Here is a 19,815-nt window from a genome sequence, read left to right on the forward strand (position 1 = left end):
TGTATTTGTGCATTTGTATTTTCTTTCTCCCTCTTTCCGGGGCTTCTGTAGTCCTCGTTTTCTTTGGTAATGAATTTTTTTATTCACCAAAAAAAAAAAAATTTTATCGATTTTTAGATTTGAGAAAAACTCCAGTATTACAAAGTTGAAAATTTCACCTACTGCTGAAAAATTCCAGTTTTTTTTTTTTCTTGAAATGGGGGGTTCACTTTTTGTCCTTTTGGAATTTGATTTTTAACTATTTTATTGGATTTAAATAGTGGGGTATTTGATTTTTTAAGAATAATATCTTAAGTAAATGTAAACATTTACTAGTTCGAAACCACCAAGGCAACAGTCGCCTAGACCCCAAAAAACCCACCTGGACGCCTAAGCGGCGCCTTGGCAACTATGGGGTATTGTGCTTACTTTTTTTTCTTTTTTTTTTGAATTACACAAAATTGATGCCTTTTCTGATTTTTTAATTGGTGTGCGTATATAGCTTAGGTACACTATCATGCATGGGATCATGCATGTTTATAAAAATAAAAAACAAAAAGTAAAAAGAACAACTGAAGTGGTTGAACTGTGGACTGTGTTGTGTGTTGAGATACATTGTTGTAGCCCTTACTAATTGCTCGAGCTTTTGGAATAGGCAGTTGTGACTATGTGTTGTGTGTTGATATCCATTGTTGGAGCCTGTACAAACGTCAACTCCATCCCCATGCTTATTGCTAGAGATGGCTCCACTCTGCTCTCTGCCCAAGACATTAAGTCTGAAGCTGTCTGTTATTTCTCTGAGCAGTTCCACCCCCTTCCACCCCACTCCCCCATCCTTTTCCATAATAGTCTCGTCAATAAGTTCGTCCCCAGTCACCTCCTTAGTTCTCTCCAAGTCATTCCTTCTGATGATGAAATTCTGTCAGTTGTTCTTTTCCATAAATCCAACAGAGCTCCAAGCCCTTATGGTTTTAGCATGGGATTCTTCTTCTCCTGTTGGGACATCATCACCTATTCAGGCCCTCAAGAGTTTCCTCATAACTCCTAGTCAGATCAATGGGATTGACCACAGCTTCCTATGTCTTATCCCTAAGAAAGAAGGTGCTCCTCTATGACTGACTTCAGACCTATCTCTTTATGCAATCTGCTGTACCAGTTTATTGCTAAAATCCTTGCCAACCATCTCCAATTGGTAGTTGACTCTTTTGTTAGTGCAAATCAAACGACCTTCATTTCTGGTAGGAGTATCTCAGACAACATCCTCCTCTGCTCTAAAATTGTCCGTGGTTTTGATAGAAAATCTCATTCTCCGGATGCTTTCATGTAAATTGACATCCACAAAGTTTTTGACTCCCTTAGATGGGACTTCATTAGTAATGTTTTACTCAAAATGTCCTTCCCCCCCAACCCCTTTTTTTTTGTCCATTGGATCCACTCTTGTATCTCCTCCCCCAACTTCTCGGTTCTTGTCAATGGTAGCCCTGGCGATTACTTTTCTTCCTTTGTGGGTATCCATCAGGTCTGTCCTCTCTCTACCTTTTTTCCCTGGCCGTTGAGATCCTCTCCCGTAGCATCAAATCCAATATTGTCCAGCTCCACATCTCCCCTATCCCTAAATGCAAAGCCCTCAGGCTTACTCACTTCACCTTTGCAGATGACCTCATGATATTCTCTAAGCCTGACCCTTCCTCCATGACCATGTCCTCCTTGTACCACTTTGAGAATCACTCTAGCCTTTGCATCAACCACCTTAAGTCCCACCTTTTCCTTGCGAGGTCTCCGAATCCATAGTTTGAAAACTCGTCTCGTTTCGGTATCTTGACCAGGTCGAGACAACCAAAACCTGGAAATTTTGGCGAAATTTCGCCGAAACATTGTATATTTTCAATGAGCTTTGTTTGGCCATTTCGGGGTGCAAGAGGCCAAAATGACCAAAATGAGGGAAGTACTAAAACGAAATAACCGAAATTTCCCAACGAAATGGTGCATTTTTTAGACCGAAATAAGCAAGATTCCAAAACGAAATGACCGGAAATTTTTTAAATTTTAGTTGAAACCATAGTTTTCATGACGTTTGGGCGACCCAAGGTGCCCAAGTCGACGAAGGCCCTTGGATGCCTAGGCGATGCCTTGACAACTATGGTCGAAACATTGTCTATTTTGGGTTCCGACATTACGTATGATGTTACATCTCGGGGGGTTCGAAATTACCGAAATATTCAAAATTTCGCTGAGTTTTTTAACTACTTCCAAATCAGAAAAAAGTTTCTCTCCTTGGGATGACAGGTCTCTCACTTGGCCACCTCCTGGTCAAATAGTTGGGTCTCCCCTTGATTTTTGCCAAATTGACAGGCCATCACTGTACCCCAATGCTCGACTTAATCCATAAAAGACTCCAACCGTGGAAGGGTAAACTCATCTCCTATGCATGGTACTAAAACTCGACTCCAACTCGACCCTGGGAAAAACCGAGATCTTGGTCGAGTTGATGCATTTTTTTTAACTTGAAACCTGGTTTCGGTGGGTTTTCAACCTAGTTTTGGTCTAAAACTTGATACTCAACCTATTTTAGGCCATTTAAACACAATGGCACTATCAGATTTTGCAAAAAAAAGGTCCGAATAGGAGTTTCACTTCAGACCCTAGGTTGGTAGGCTACAACGTACAAAAATACCCTACTCTACACATAATTTAGTAATAGAAAGCAACCAAAACATTCAAATAATGTAGAACAACTTAACTAAGCATTAGAAATGTTAAAGTGATACATCAAACTATTTAACAATGTTACAACTATCATCACATAAAATTCCATTGGATCAGGCATTCAGTTCCCACTAGTGCCACATAGTCTTCCCATGACATAGTATTGTTGTACTGTTGCACATAGTTTTCCACAGCAATCATATAAAAGTAGTCATCAGCATGTGCCAAGTCCCCTATCCTAGGGTATAGCGGTTGCTATAAGGCGTGAGATCCACTGCTACTATCATATTGAGGCATGTATAGGTTTGGCTGGTTTGGGACTGGGAATATGGGGCCCAAAACCTAACCCAATGCTTTGATTGTCGAACTCAAGTGTTGACTGTCCAAACTGACTATAGCCACTATATTCGGAACCGGTGCTCTGCTGGCCATAATCATAATAATGATGAGGCCGAGATGAATGCCACGACTGACGCTCACTAGTACTATCTATACTCATACTTCCGAAACTTGCAAGCATTGTGTTCATACTCATGTCATCATCCTGAGCCTGTGATTTTTTGCGACCCTTCTTTCTCTTGTACGTAGCGTGGGCACCATGGTCTCGATCCTGTGTGGCATGCGTAAACTGAGACTCACCTGTGTAACACACAGGGTCCACCTGCGTTCCCACCTCATACTGGTACTGCTCGCGCATCGCCCCATGACGATCACCAAAATAACTACCACTCCGCATGCTACCACCACCACCAGTAGGGTCATCACCATCATCACCATCACCACCATCATCATCACCATCACCACCATCAACATCACCATCATCATCATCAGCACTTCCTATTGCAGCCTCAAAAGGTCTCGGTGACTCTGAATGCACACGCCCCTCTTGCGACATATAGTCCTCAACATCTGTACCAGTTACGGATGCAATGGTGGAGTCGGGCCTACCCCCAGGCTGATCCATATCTTATGCTCCACGATCCCTCACCCACTGGAACAGGGGATCCTCATCATCATCAGAGTCCTCCTGGAAAATGTTTGCTAGCTCGATGGGTTCTTTATCATTGGTGTCCCTTCCTTCACGTATGTGCCTCATCCTTAGTCCACATTGTAATGCACATACACTAGTTGCTCCAGTCGTTGGTGACCCAATCTATTCCGCCTCTTCGAGTAGATCAATGAGAATGTACTCCAGTTGCGCTCGCATCTGAAGGATGAACAAGTCTGTGAAAGCACTCTCACTACTATCTTCCTCAGGTAGGGTGAACTTGTACCATAAAGCACCCACCAGTCGGCTACATTACAAATATAGAATATTAGGAATATGTACATTCGAAAGGGATAAAATTATAATTCATAAATTTAATGCCATGCCACCGACCAAGGTCTGACTTTTGTCTACCCTCCATCGCAGATTTTCGACTGAAACTTGTTGTGGCCTCTCTGAAGTATTGGATCTGTTTTCATTTCAAATTTCAAACATTGTTAGAGGCATTAGTATTTACTATTTAGTAACTCCATTCCTTTACTTATTACCAAAGTACCAAGTCCCACACTCTCACCTCATCATTGCACTCAGCCTGTGTTGATGTATTGGGCTCTAACTTCTCAATAACATTTTGAACTACCTCTAGCAAATCTGTGTTTAGCCTAAGATCATGCGAGTAGTGATACTTTGGATTCAGATAGTATGCTGGTAAAGTGGAAACCACAAATATAACTTGTTAGTGACTTAATGCTTTTGAGTTTTGAATATGTAAATGTAAAAACTCATTTAAAGTGTAAAGTATGTTGAAGTGTTGAACTCACCAGCTTTTACAATGGATGACTCATGTGCTTCTCCCATCACTCATCAACGATGTTAGTGTATGATCTTGCACTCCGGGGTATCGCAGCTCTGACCATTTCCTTCATCTTCTGAAGGGCAGCATAAATGTGGAGCAAGGTAGGCTTCTTCTCTATATCAACCATTCTTAGTACTGCCACCACTAGCTCTAATATAGCTACAACTTTATGCAAGTCTTTCCAAAATTGGTCACTTACAATGGTTTCTTGTGCTGCCCTCCCTTCTTCTGAATTAGACCCCTGCCAACCAAACCATTGTTCACTTGCAAACATAGACCTCAGACCTACCACCTTCGTCTGAAAGCTCTTCAATGCAACGTAATTGGTGGCAAATCGAGTGACACCAGACCTCACTAAATCGCCATTGCATTTTTCCCTCAACATGGCTAAAGCATAACCATGGTTATATACAAATGTGGTAACTTGTCTTGCCCTCTTGACCACACTTGCCACCAAAGTTTTCTTCCCCATGTCCTTCAACATTAAATCAATGGAATGTGCTGCACATGGAGTCCAAAAGAGGCGGATCCTCTTACTCTTCTTGTTTATCAACTTCTCCTCAGCCTTTTCAAGTTAAAACCGTTATCCGTCACAAATTGAATAACGTTCTTTGGTCCTATATCATCCACCATTTGCTTCAGTTCCTTATACAAATATGATGCATCCTTTATATGATTCGATGCACCCACAGACTTCAAGAATACTGTCTTTTCATTACAACTCACCATGAAATTGATAATGGACTGTCAAGTAGATCCAATCCAACTATCGGCCATAAGGGTAACCCCTTACATCTCCCACCTTGGCTTTAGACCCTCAATGTACTCTTTCAGCTCATCTACCTCCTTAGGCATATATACATTCATTGACTCATGTGGTGTGGGCCCCTTCCATCTTGGGCCAGCCCTCCCTGTAGCGTCAAGGAATTTATGATAATAAGTTCCCTGTGCTACATTAAGTGGAATGCTATTATAAAACATGAACTTGCTCAAGGCATTCCTTGCTTCCTCTTGTTACCACCAAACACTTGCGGGATGGTTGGCTGATAGGCATCTTGTTGCCTAAAAATAGATGGATCCTGCTCAAGAATGGGATCTGGGGAATGTACCCATGGTCGACTTGGGGGCCGTGGGATATAGGGATTTTGTCTTGTGCCAAAGCTTCTCCTCCTCTCATCTTGTTGCACTGGTGCAGCTGAGCCAGATCCACCAGCTCCTCTTACCTACTCATATCTTCTCATATTCTCAAAATGCAAACTTTGTAACTATCTGCCAAAGTCTATTAGTACATTCTTTACTCAGCCTCTGATTCGAACTCACCAGGAGAAAGCCTATATTCAGTATCATCTCCAATGATCTCTACACCAAGCCTCTCTAGCACTAACTCATCAAACTCTCTTTGTTGCCATTCTCGCTCAGCTTTCTTTTCTCGTCCTCCTCTCAAGTGCTTTGACATGGCCTGCTGCACTCGATAAGGAACATTGGCGCATTTGGTAACGTCCGTACTTGTACCAAATAAATGTTGCTTTAACCTAGTGGCTCCTCCAAATAGCAACTTTCCACAATAGTTACATTTGAACTTCTTTTTATCCTCAGACATCGGGACTCCATGTTGCCATGCTATATGAACACGGTCCCCCATTGTGTACGAAATGTCTTACTTTTAACATTGTTACATAAAAAAACATGTATTAGTAACTATTAAAGAGAAGGTCGTGCTTGGCGCGTTGGTCAAGTGCTCACTTGCTGAACACTTGGTCACGGGTTCAAGTCCTGGAAACAGCCTCTCTGGAAATATTTGACCTTCCCCAGAACCTACTAAACGCGGGAGCCTTATGCATTGGGTACGGCCTTTTTTTTTAAGTAACTATTAAAGACTTAAAGTATTGTATTCGTAACTATTAAACAAAATGTCAAACTACTAGAACAATCAAATAGCTATCTCATATTTATCCCCTAACCCTAGTATTTATTTCTTAATTAAAAATAAAATTTAGAATTTCTATTTAAAATATTTATACCTTAAAGTATAAAACATTATAATGTAATGACGTATTTGACACCATTTGAATTTGGACATTATGTACTATCAAATAAAAGAACCTTTATTCTGCTGTTAACCACGTATTAACCTGATCCTTTTCCCTTTCTTGGGCTTTGATACAGACTAATCCTCTCCCCATCTGTGGTTGTATCTTGAATAAAAACTTTACTGAAATAAAATAATTTTTTTATGGGTGCAATAACAAAATGACTCCATAAGGCTGTAGAGCATCCAAAGTTGTCCAACATACATGAAAATCACTTCCAAACAATCACTATTCATCCTATTTTTTTCAATTTCTTTTTTTAAAAAAACAACATTTTTTTGCAGAAAATATAATAAAAATAATAATAGCAGGAAAAAAAAAAAATCGGACTCCATCAAGTGATAGATCATCCAAAGTTATATAACATATCTTAAAATGACATGAATCTACCAAGGTTTGAACAAATTTTTTTGAAAAAAATAGATTTGGGGAAAAATTGTTTGCCTTTGAAAAATGCTTCAAATTTGAGATGAATCCTTCAATTTTGTAGCTGAATCCTTCAATTGTGTCGTTGAATCAACTCTCCAGCTAGTTGTACATTGAAATCCGGAGGTAAAATTAGCTCACAACCTTTAAAGGGGAAGAAAAGAGCTTCTGAACAGAACTAGATCGAGAAATCTCGAGTTCTGTCGACTTGACACTTTTAAAGGATAACATGGATCGAGACCTGGGCCGACCCGAGATCTCGAGTTACCCGAGATTTCGACCAAGAAATTGCACTTTTAATCTCGTATTACGACTCGTCTCGACCTCCTAGAAAACCGAGATCTCGACGAGTTTTAGAACTATGCTCCTATGCAGGTCGTCTACAACTGATCAGATCAATTCTCCAATCCTCCTATATCTATTGGTGTGTTGTCTTTGGGTTACCTAATATAGTAATATCTACTATCAAGGCTTTGGAATCTCTAATATTTGCTTTTCATTGGAAGGGGGCTGAAACCTCCAAAACTCACCACCCTCTCTGTTGGGCTTTTACTTGCCTTCCCAAGAATGAAGGATGCTTGGGATTGAGAAGGATCAAAGATTCTAATACACCGGGTATCCTCAAACTAATATGGAAAATTGTGACCAAGCAAGATAGTGTTTGGGTCAAGTGGATCTCCTCGGGTCCTCCGAAGCATGATTCTCTTTGGACAGTCTCCCCATCCTGGGATGCTTCTTGGGTTCACCGCAAGATCCTTTTCCTCAAACCCACTACTCTTAGGGCTATCTCCTCCAAGATTGTGGACAGGGTCTCTACTTCCCTTTGGCTTGACAACTGGCATCCGATGCGAGTTCTCTTTTTAGTGGTGGACGCCAGGGCCATCTACTCCTCTAGCATTGGTAAGCATTCCCCCCGTGGCCTCCATCATCTCCCAAGTTGCCTGGGGAGCCCCTCAGCCCTAGCCGTCATATGGTCAGCTCTCCCTCCCCCTTTCTTCTAGCTGGGTCTCCCCCATCCTCTAACTCAGTAACCTTACTCCATTCCCCCAATGGCCTCTTTAGTGCCTTCTCAGCTTGAGACTTCGTCAGAGTTCTCTTTATTTGAAAGGGCAAGAGAGCTTGTACTAACCCCATAGCCCATTTTGTCTCCTATAATGCTCTATCTCCCACAGGCATTGCTTTTACTGCTGCTATTTCCTCCATTTTCATTCCCAAGAATGTCACTGAGGCTATGTCTGACCCAAAGTGGAAGCAAGCCACGTCTGAGGAAATGCTAGCACTTGAAAAGAACTGCGCTTGGAAACTGGATGATCTTCCCAGAGGGAGAGCCCCATTTGGATGCAAATGGGTCTACACAGTCAAGTACAGATCAGATGGTATAGTTGAGAGACACAAGGCCAGGTTGGTCGCCAAGGGATATAGTCAGGTGTATGGGCTCAATAAGAGTTATCTTATCTATGGCGGCTAATAAAGATTGGCCATTGCATTAGTTGGATGTAAAGAACGCTTTCCTCCATGGTGATCTAGAAGAGGAAGTGTACATGCAGACTCCACCCAGCATCAAGTTTCCCTCAGCTGAAGGGAAAGTGCATCTCCCCAAGAAGGCATTATATGGTCTCAAACAGTCCTCGAAAGCTTGGTTTGATAGGTTTAGACAAGCCATTTTGAAGAACGGGTATTCACAGAGCCAAGCTGACCAGACTTTATTTACCTGGCGAGGTAATGGTACCATTCAGCCCTTATTGTTTATGTTGATGACATTATGGTGACTGGAAATGATAGGGCAGAGATAGCTAGATTGAAGACCTACTTGACCCAACAGTTTGAGATTAAAGATCTAGGACACTTGAAGTATTTCTTAGGAATTGAGGTATCAAGATCAAAAAAGGGAATCAATATATGTCAAAGGAAATTTGTTGTGGACTTATTGAAAGAAACAGGGATGCTAGGTTGCAAAGCAGCAAGTTCACCTATTGAGCAGAACCACAAGCTAGTAGAAGACTGTGGTCCTTCTCTTGTTGATGCAGGAATATCAGAGGCTCGTAGGGAAGCTGATCTATCTCTCTTTGACTCACTCAGATATTACCTATGCAGTTGGGGTGGTGAGTCAATTTATGCATTCCCTCAGGAGTGGGCACTTGGTTGCTATGTACCGTATCCTCAAGTACTTGAAATCCACCCTAGAAAAAGAACTATTATATGCCAGGCACAACCATTTGAGGATAAAGGGATATACTGATGCGGATTGGGCTAGTTCTGTTTCTGACAGACGGTCTACACAGGATATTGTACATTTGTGAGAGGTAACCTGGTCACATGGAGAAGCAAAAAACAACTTCTTGTGGCCCGATCCAATGCAGAGGCAAAGTTCAGGGCTAAAGCTCACGGAGTATGTGAACTCTTATGGATGAGACAACAGGTCCAAGGGTTGGGATTTGATACTGAGGCACCTCTGAGACTCTATTGTGATAACAAAGCTACCATAAGTATAGCACACAACCTTGTGCAACACAACATAACAAAACACATTAAGATGGACCGACATTTCATCAAGGAAAAGATTGACTCTGGCTACATTTGTACTCCTTTTGTTAAGATAGGCAATCAATTGGCTGACATCTTTACCAAGGGGCTCATCCCTAATCAGTTTAGTGCCCTTTTATGCAAGCTGGGAATGAATGACATTTATTCTCCAGCTTGAGGAGGAGTGTTAGAGTTTATGTGAAAAGGTTAGTTTGGGCACTCGTTTAGTATCTTATTGTCTTATGTTGTAATTTTACTTTTTTACCTTTTACCTCCCTAGGGATAATGTAGTTCTAGATAGGGTAAAGCCCTACTAGAAGCCAATTAAACCAGGACCAATAACAAGGAACTAAGGGGTTGTTGGTTCCGCAGTTTCAGTAGGACAGAATTGCGTTTTAGGTCAAATCTAGGGCTTAGGTTAGGAAAATGGAAGGGGGCTTAGGGGTATGGCTAGGCAGGTTTATAGGACTCTAATAATGTAGGTATTATAGAGTTTTAAGTGTTTTGAAAATTCTGTAAAACTGGGCAGTAAGTCGAGATCGACTATGGGTTTTGGGGAAATTAATGAAGGATGAGGGGATTAGGATTTTGATGGACAAATATGGTTGAGCAGCAAGATCTAGAGTTTAATGGAATTAGGGTTTAATGGAATTCAAGCAAAAATAAAGGGGGATCAATTGGGGAAGGGAGTAGAGGATTAGAAGAAGAAATTAATGAACAAGTTGCAGCAGAAATCCACTAGCAACAGCTTGGACAGAAGTGAAGGATAGAACCACCTTCGAATTGGGATCCTCCCGGCCGTCACAGCACAAGGAGTCGATCGGATTCCACCAATCCCTTTCCACCTTGATAGAACCACAAGGATGCACACTCACAAGGAGCACAGGAGCAGCAACAATGGCAGCCAACAAGCAAAAGCTTTTTTCATTAATCAAATTCGTGTTCAAGGCTTTGCCCCCTTACAACCTTATATAAAAGACTCAAAAATAGACTTCTACTCTAAAAAGGAAAGGCCTAACCCAATCCTTAACCTATTAGGTAACTTAAACTGACTAGGAAACTAAAATACTAAAAGAAATAGACTCAAAACCTGGCTGGACTTATAGAATCCTAATCCAGCCCAACTTACATCACATGACCACTTAAGTTATCACATGAGTACATGACCACTTAAACAAGTCACATGATCACTTAAGTGATCACATGACCACTAATTACATAAAAATCAAAACTAAGGAATTAAAACAGCTAATCCTGTACGCAACCTAATTACCCATATTTTAGGCCCATAAAAGTGGCCTATTACATAGAAAACCTATGGGATCAAAGGCCCAACATACATATAACCCAACCCTAGACTTATTTCTAAAGAAATAAGCCCATTTCGGTGATGAATCTGCATCAAGGGAGGTGTATGTAATTCTCACTTCATGTTAGTCAATCAAATAGGGGAGAGGAATCTTCTCTCCCCAACTTTCGGCTGCGCATCTTCTTCTCTCTTCTTCTCCTCTCCTCTTCTCCTCGTCTTCTCTTCTTCTCTTCTCACCTCCTACCTTCTCCTCTCCTCTCTTGTTTTGAGGTCTCAAATCATTAGAGTAGGGTCCATTTATGGTTACATGGGTCCTACGGGTTTTATTCCTGGGTTTTTATGTTGTAATGGGCCAATACTTTCTTTTTTTTGGTAGAATTGTAATGGGCCAATACATAAGCCCTAATAATAGAGATAGGAGTCAAGTACGGGATTAGGATCATCAGTCTAAGTTTGGAGTCCTAATAGAATTACTAATTTAATCAATGTGGTTCATCGATTTCTATTGATTTAGGACTGTAGTGTGGTTTGTGCTTATAGAATATTCTCTAGAACTCTGAACCAATTGATGATTTGGCTTACACTTGCCCCTACCGGTAGCTTTCCCTTACACATTCCTAATTCTTCTATATTCCTTGAAGCCCTAGGCTATTCTAGATTTGAATAATTCCCTTAACCATAACATTGAACTAAATCATTCCACTCTATTTGAAATAAGCGAAATACACCAATATATAGACACAATTTTGGTTCTTCCCTATTCTAATCAATAGCTATTTAACACTAAAGGAAACATTATACACCTTTAAGGACATCTAACTTGATCAAACAACAAACTTTCCTCACAGGAAAACCAGCCAGCTGGATTTGATCCCGCAACTAGATAGCTAATAAACTTTGTGCTCCCTTTTAGGACCCGTAAATGGTCTGTATAAATCAGCTCAATACAATATTAACCCATTAAATACATTTTCTTATAACACAACCATTATAATACCATTAGCCCCTTGTACAGAATACATTAAAAATACCCCTTTTTAACAAATCAAAACCTAGAATCAATTACTGGAGATGCTCCTGCATCACATGCAGCAGGGATAAAGATTTTCCCATTGTTTTAACTCAAGTTTAAAAAAAAAAATCAATAAATGAAAACTGTTTTAGGGTTTACTAATTCAACCAGGAGAACACGTGAAGCTCTATGACAGCATCACCAATCCATCTAGATTTGGTCTCCCAACAATGAGGTAAGTATTAAATATCTTTTCTCAACACGCCAAGAGAGACAGAGTACAAAGGTAAAACTGGTAGCAAATTTTTTGGGTCAGTCTGAGGTCTGGTTTAATGGATTAGTGCCATCTACATCTGGCTTAATTGGGTTAATGTTATCCATGTTGGCTTGAGGTTTTCAAAGTTTGGATCAGTGTTGATTTAAGATTTAACAGTGTGTTGTTTGAATACACAAATAACGTTTCCAGTAGAAGTCCTTGTGATGTAGATACATCACCAAAAGAGGCTAATTTTAACGGGAATAAGTCTAGGGTTGGGTTATATACATGTTGGGCCTTTGATCCCATGGGTTTTCAATGTAATAGGCCACTTTTATGGGCCTAAACTATGAGTAATAAGGTTGTATATGGGATTAGTTAGTTTAGTTTCCATAATTAGTTTTATTTTTTAAGTCCTATGTTTTTAAATTGAACCGGGTCCAAGCTGGTCCCAACACCAGTGGTTCATTTAAGTGATTTTAGTAGTTTTCTTTTATTTGCTTTTAAGCAATGTAAGTTGGGCCGGATTAGGACTCTATAAGTCCAGCCATGTTTTGAGTCTATTCCCTTCAGTACTTTAGTTTCCTAGTCAGTTTAGGTTACCTAGTAGGTTAAGGATTGGGTTAGGCTTTTTCTTTTTAGTGTAGGAGTCTATTGTTTGAGTCTTTTATATAAGGTTGTAAGGGGGGCAAACATGGGACATAAATTTGTTATTAATGAAAAGCTTTTTGCTGCTCTTCTCTTCTTCTTCATTGAAGATTTGTCTTGTGTTGGATCAAAGCTGAAGGAATCGGTGTTCAATCCGATTGATACCTTGCGGTGGGGTGAATCATTTGAAGGAATCGGTTTTCAATCCGATTGATACCTTGCGGTGGGGTGAATCATTTGAAGGAATCGGTTTTCAATCCGATTGATACCTTGCGGTGGGGTGAATCATTTGAAGGAATCGGTGTTCAATCCGATTGACATTTTGCGGTGGGAATCCCGGGTGGTTTGTTTTGGCTCTCTTTGCATCTCCATTACTGTTCTACGGTCAAGCAATCTGATCTCAAGGTTTATTCATCATCAACAAGTAAGTCCAACACCCCTAAACCCTAGATTCCCCTTTTCCCCCTTTCTTTTCCAAGTTCTACATTCATCCCAACCCTAACCAGCCATGAGAATCCTCCCATATTTAGATCGAGTACTCCCCTGCCCCATTGGAGAACTCGGTCCAAATATTGGCTGGTTCTGACCAGCCGAACCGTAAAACCACCCCTCTTCCTTTTCTTAAACCGTAACCCCAAATTAACCTAATTCCTTCTAAAACCTTGCTGCCTATTTTATTTATGACCCACTGGTTTGCTGATTTCAGTCCATTACATCACTGAAGTTAGTAAATTAGAGACCTATCATTAACCCTAAATCGCATAACAACCTGACCCTAATTTAGCCATTTTTTACCCTGCTTCAACCTCACCTTTTGGTAAAAGAGTCTGGTTTGGTTCCTAGTTTGACAATTCAAATCTAAGACCATATTACCTTGTAGGGTAACAAAAAGGAATAACTAAGCATACATATAGAAAACATGCCTTATGTTTTTGAACTAACAGCCCATGCCTCAAGGGTTATGTCACATTGGCTAGTGGAACGCCTCGTACGCCTATAATGTTTTAAAGCATTAGCCTGGGTATCCAAAATATATTGCAAAAACCATATTCAGGAATGAAATATTCTCCAACAACAAAATATTTCTGATAGCATATCAAGATGAGCAATCAGCAAAAGCACACAACAAAAATTACAAATATCAAAATAAAATGTTGTTTGTCACATTAACAAACTTCACTCCTGTATAAACTAATGCAGTAACCTACGTGAGACACCGTGTGTTTCACAAATTAGCCAATCACCTCATTTATCCACAATCCAACTTTTCCCAATGGTTTAGACAGGATGAAGAAGATTTTTTGTAGTAGTTTCGACTGTAGGTAATCCAATTTTTCAACAACTAGTAAACCCTGCTGCCTCTCAGTAGCATATCCACGCCTGCATGATAAGATAATTGTGAATGAACTATAAAAAAGTTACAAAAAGTTACAAAAAATCATTCTGGAAAAGGTTGAACTTTTCGTTGCCTTTTCTTTTTCTTTTTTAGGGGTGGTAAGTTCCCTTTTTTTTTTTTTTTTTGAGTGAGAGAGGGGGCAGGAGCTTATTAAGTACTGAGGAATGTTAAGCTAAAACAGAAAAGACTATTTTCCATGCAAATTATATCAAATTTGAAGCTTGAAGTTTTGAACTTTCAGCTTTATACATCTTAACCATACCACTCTTTCTTTTTCTTTTTATCTTTACCCTTCTCAACTTCTTCGGTGCATAAGCTGGGATTGGCACGACAGCTGCCTATCCTAACCAGCCATCCTCCCAAAACACCCAACAGGAATCTAATACCAGTATCTGTGCAATATTAGTGAAAAAAATATATACTAAATTAAATTCAACATGTTACATCTAGTCAAAGTCAAAAAAAAATTTGTACCTGGATGATGGAATATGTTTTTCGAACACTACAACAACTCAGCCTTATCTCAACTAAATGGGATTCACTACATGGATCCTTGCCCTTCAATCAGCTCTATTCGAGGTCATACTTGATACAAGGACAAAGCTACTCATGTCTTTCCTCACCACTTCTCCTAGAGTCATTTTAGGTCTGCCCCTGGCTCTTTTAGTTCCTTCAATCTAAATCAAATAACTCCCCTATATGGACGATCCAAAGGCCTCCGTTGAACGACTTTCTCGTAGCTTATCATGTCAAAGCTACTCCCAAATCAGCTCTAATATGATCATTCTAACTTTATCCTTCCTAGTTTCGCCACACATTCATCTCAACATCCTCATCTCTGCTTACTAAATTTATGTACATGATGTTTTTTAACTACCCAACATTCTGCACCATACATCATAGCCGGTCGTATGTATCCTATAAAATTTTCTTTTAAGTTTTAAAGGAAGGCATTGATCACACATGACTTCAGACATACCTCTCCACTTCATCCATCCTATTTTAATTCTCTGTGAAACATCATCCTCTTTATCACCTTCTTTATTTATGATTGAGCCCAGATTCCTAACATAATCACTTTGTGGAATCTCCATCTCTATCAATTTTCACAACTCACTATCCATCCTAGTGTAATTAAGTTACACAATATTTACTCCATCTTCGTTCTACTTATCTTAAAACCTTTTGATTCCAAGGTTGATCTCCATAACTCCAATTTGGCATTAATCCTTGCTTTTGTCTCATCCACCAAAACAATATCATCAGCAAAAAGCATACACCAAGGGATCTGATCATGAATGTCTCTACTCTCTAGCATAGTACTAAAACTCGCGAAATTTCGGTCGAGATATCGAATATTTCGAGTATCTCGACCTGTCCGAAACGAAACGCAAGTCCGAAATGAAAAAATGCAATATTTCGAATATTTCGGAAATTTCGACGAAATTTCGAAAATTTCGGTCATCTCGTTTCGGAAATTTTGGAAATCTCGGTAATTTCAGTCATCTCGTTTCGAAAATTTCGGAAATCTCTGACATTTTTGGCATTTTACACCCACAGAAAAATACCATATTTCAACCGAGATTTCGACGAAATTTCGGTATCTCGGAAATTTCGGTCAGACCGAAACACCGAAACGAAACGAGATTTAGTACCATGCTCTCTAGTCAACTATTTTTATAGTTACCGACTTACCGTAAACAAATATGGGCTTAAAGCTAGTCCTTGATGTAACACCCCGCATACATACCATGATTATTTTATTTTTATGTTGGATGGTTATGAATATTTTAATGCTTCAGGTTTGTGACACTATGTCTACAGCCCACTTTATTTATAATCAACTAGAGAATGTTCAAGAATAGGAACAAGTACAAGAATACCCCTAAGGGATAAAGTAAGAAAAAATACCAAAATTACCTTGAACCCCAAATTACAACATTGTTGTATGACTTTATTAATATAAATGAACAGCTGAACTTTATTGTATTTGGGTGCAAGGAGTTGGCGGCGGCAAGACTTCTTCAAACCACGTCTCGGGTCACGGGAGGTGATTGGAGGGAGCGGTGTGATGTAGATCCAAGCCTCCATGAGCTGAAGAAGCCTCCCCTGATCATAGGGTTTTTGTAGGAGCCTTAGACTAGTTTATACTTATTTTATTTCAGTTCTATACTTAGTTTTATTTTTATGTCTTTAATTGAACTGGTTCAAATTGGTTGCATCCAATTGGTTCAATTTAAGTTGGTTCAGTTTAAGTGAAGAGTTCCTATTGGCTAGTAGGATCTTATATCCTATTGGTTGATGAGGAATCTTCTAAATTTAAGTGTTTTAAAGTGTCTTTAAGTGTTAGGGTTAAATAGGTCTTTTCCCTTTAAGTTGTTTTAAGTTATTTTAAGTTAGCTATACCTTCCATGATTTAGGAAGGAGGAATTTAATTTGTAATAGGATTTTGGCTGGCCACCCTTAGGCCTTTATTAATAGAAAACGTGGGAGGTTCCCCCACATAATTCAGAGTTTAAAATTTTCATTTGTTGCTGCCTTTGCTGCTGCTGCCATGGCTCCCCTTGTGTGAGTGCTGCCTTGTGGATCTCAAGGTGAAGGACTAGTGGACTCCGGTGACTCCTTGCATCTGTTTATGATCGGGAGGTTCTTCTTTTCTGTTATCAAGCTACATCAAGCTGCTGCTGCCCTTGAAGGAGATCAAACCAGTGAGTTATTTTTAATTCCCTGCAAGTTTCCTTCTTCTTCTTCTCCATCCAACCTAACCCTGATCGATCCCCCTTAAACCTTAATTGTTTTAAACCCTAGTTATCCTGTCCAGCCCCTTCCCACCATCAGATCTGTTCCAATTTTACACCATAGTTCCAGCAGGCCATCTCCTTCACTCGATCCCCATTCTGCCCCCATTCCAACAGCTAAACCCTAATCCCCCTCTTTCCCATTGAAACCTAAAACCTCTAAAATCTGTCCAGATCTAACCTACCATCCAAAACACACCAAACTTCAACCGGACCACCCTCTCCATACCAGTGACACTCGACCAGAACCCCTTGACCTAATTCCCCATAAAAACCTTAAATCTCATCATCCCCTTCATTCCCAAAACCCGAAACCCTAAACCTAAAGTTTTTGAAATTTAAAAACTTATTCAAATCTAACCAAACCTAGTTCATTAAGACCTTTAAAACCTGCCTAGTTTAATCCTATAAACTATATTCCCATTACCCTACCCTAACCCTAGAATTTTGACCTAAAACTACACTTCTGTTTTATTGTAACTGCTGAACCAGCAGCCCCCTTAGTTCCTTGTTATTGGTCCTGGTTTAATTGGCTTCTAGTGGGGCTTTACCCTATCTAGAACTACATTATGGTGGAGTAGGGTATAGCAAACTATTAGAAGCAGAGACTAATGGAGCAGAGATGACGGAGACAGTACTAATGGCGGACGTAGCAGCTATAGCGGAATCAACCAGAAGGGTCACTGTTGCAGAAGCAAACGGACCTTGTGGAGAAACATCTTGGCCTACAAAGTCTTCCACCGGCAAGGAGGAGACTTTAGGAGACTCAGTGGAACAAGACTGAATGGAACTTTTTCTGAGATCTGTGATGGTAGCGGAGGCGAAGCCCCTGTGGTACGGTTCGACACGATCCCAAGGGGGAGTATTTATATTCTTTACCCGCTTTGTTGTAAAGTGAGTGAGATTTTGGGGTTTTCAATTTAGGGTTTCTAGGAGAGTGAAGCAGCGTGCCGTTTTGGGTGTTCTTGAGAGGTCTTCATTGTAACTTTCTCCGATTTACACAGTGAAACATCTTTGCCTTCACCTGTGGACGTAGCACACCATACTGGTGTGTGAACCAAGTTAAATCTCTGTGTCATCTTGCTGTATTTTTGTTTCTGTTCATGTTTTGATTGGTGTTTGTTCTAACATTAGGGTTAGAGTTTGATGCATGGGTTATGTCAAGTTGAGGTAGGGGAGTCTATCAGTGAAGGTCCTGAGATGTTTTGATGGATGGAAGTGTGTAAACTTGAATAGGCAGCAAGTTAGGGTTAGGGTTTTGGGTTTTGGAGAAGAAGATAATATGGATTTCTAGGATTTGGCTGGATAACCAAACTTTAATGGTTTTTTGGAAGGGTATGAGGGATAATCGGTCAAATTTGTAGACTGTTCTGACAGTTGGTTTGGGCTGGGCAGAAATTAGGGTTTTGGGCTTTGATTTGAGAAGAAGGGATGTTAGGGTTTTAATGGGAGATGGTGGCTGGGCTTAGAATCGAGTGCAAGAGGGGCAGAGAGGGTCATTCGGCTCTGGTTTGGTAGGTTTTTGATGGGTGGATTGGTCTGTGCAGGTTTTAGGATTTTGGGAAAATTAAAAACAAAGGGGGAATGCTAGGGTTTGGAGCTGTAGAGGATTAGTGATGCAGAGCTACAGCCCTACATCCGCAAGAGGAAGAAGAATAAGCTGCTGTCCAAGTGATATAGTCAGTAATGTTAGGTGGATCCATACTTAGTTTTTCTTTTAAAGTGTTTTTTTATGTTTTAAGTTGAACCGGTCCAACCTGGTTCAGCCTTTGGTCCAGTTTAAGTGACTTGAGTCACCTTTTATTTAATGGTGCAATTTTCTGTTTTTTAGGGTCCACACCATTAGAGAGGAGTGTGGATTAGATAGGTCGGCCAGGGGTATTTTAGACTCCTAGGCTGAATATGTTTTAGGCTGTTGAGCCCTATTTAAGTTAATGAAATCGTGGAGCTCCTCATCTCCACTTTTATGAATTAAATCTGCTGTTAGCAAACTACTGCTTCTCTCCTTGTGAGTTTGCTTTGTGTTTGATCAAAGCAAGGTGGGATTGGTGTGTGATCCAATCGACACCTAGCGGTGCAAAGCCCGGGTGGTTCGAACAAGCTTCCTCTCAAGCATTCGGCTGCAAGGTTCGAATTTTCTTCAAGCTGTTGCTGCTGCCTACATCCCCTGCATCTTCAAGTAAGTCCAAGGTCACCCCCATCCCCAATCCTCTACCTCTAAACCCTCTACATCCCAACCCTAACATCCCCCCTTATTTTCTTAAATTTTCCTAAACCTAATTTCACTCAGCCTTATTCCACCATCAAAATCCCTCCAAATTTTAACCACAGTAACCCCCTCCCTACCACTCGACCTTAACTTCAGCTCCATCCCCCCATCGAAACCCTAATTCCTTTCATCCCTATTAATTATCCAAAACCCTAAAATTCTACCCAGCCACATCCAGCCATAACTAAGCCCCCATACCTTGGTCGAATGACTCTCCCAACCCCTAGAGAACTCGAGCTTAACCCCCTGCCCTAAATCCATCTCTAAACCCTGGATCCCCTCACTCTCATCTTTTCAAAAACCCAAAACCCTAATTTGCTGCAACTTGAAGTAATACACTTCCACTCATTATCTTAACACTAGACCTTCACTGTTCGTTTCCCCTACACCTGCCTATCAAAACCAACCATCCAAATCTCAACCTAACCCACCCTAACCATAATCCTAATTTGGACTAAAATCCCAATTCCTGCCCAATCGGACTGCTTGTTCATAGCAGATCCTGTTGCTTGACTCCTAGCTGGTTTCCTTGCCACCTAGGACTACATTAATTAGAAGT

The 19,815-nt window shown here is 40.4% G+C and overlaps 1 protein-coding gene across 3 annotated transcripts in view; it reads right to left on the reverse strand.

Moving 5' to 3' along the window:
* LOC122666133 overlaps window positions 1-19,815 on the reverse strand; it is a 107,033-nt gene that overhangs the window by 74,760 nt on the left and 12,458 nt on the right. For all 3 annotated transcript variants that reach the window (XM_043862259.1, XM_043862258.1, XM_043862256.1), the window contains one exon: window positions 14,038-14,173. In XM_043862259.1, coding sequence (XP_043718194.1) covers window positions 14,038-14,173 — 136 coding nt within the window. The remainder of the gene's footprint in view (window positions 1-14,037; window positions 14,174-19,815) is intronic.

Source organism: Telopea speciosissima, chromosome 6 (assembly GCF_018873765.1).
Source record: "Telopea speciosissima isolate NSW1024214 ecotype Mountain lineage chromosome 6, Tspe_v1, whole genome shotgun sequence".
Classification (NCBI taxonomy): Eukaryota; Viridiplantae; Streptophyta; class Magnoliopsida; order Proteales; family Proteaceae; genus Telopea; species Telopea speciosissima.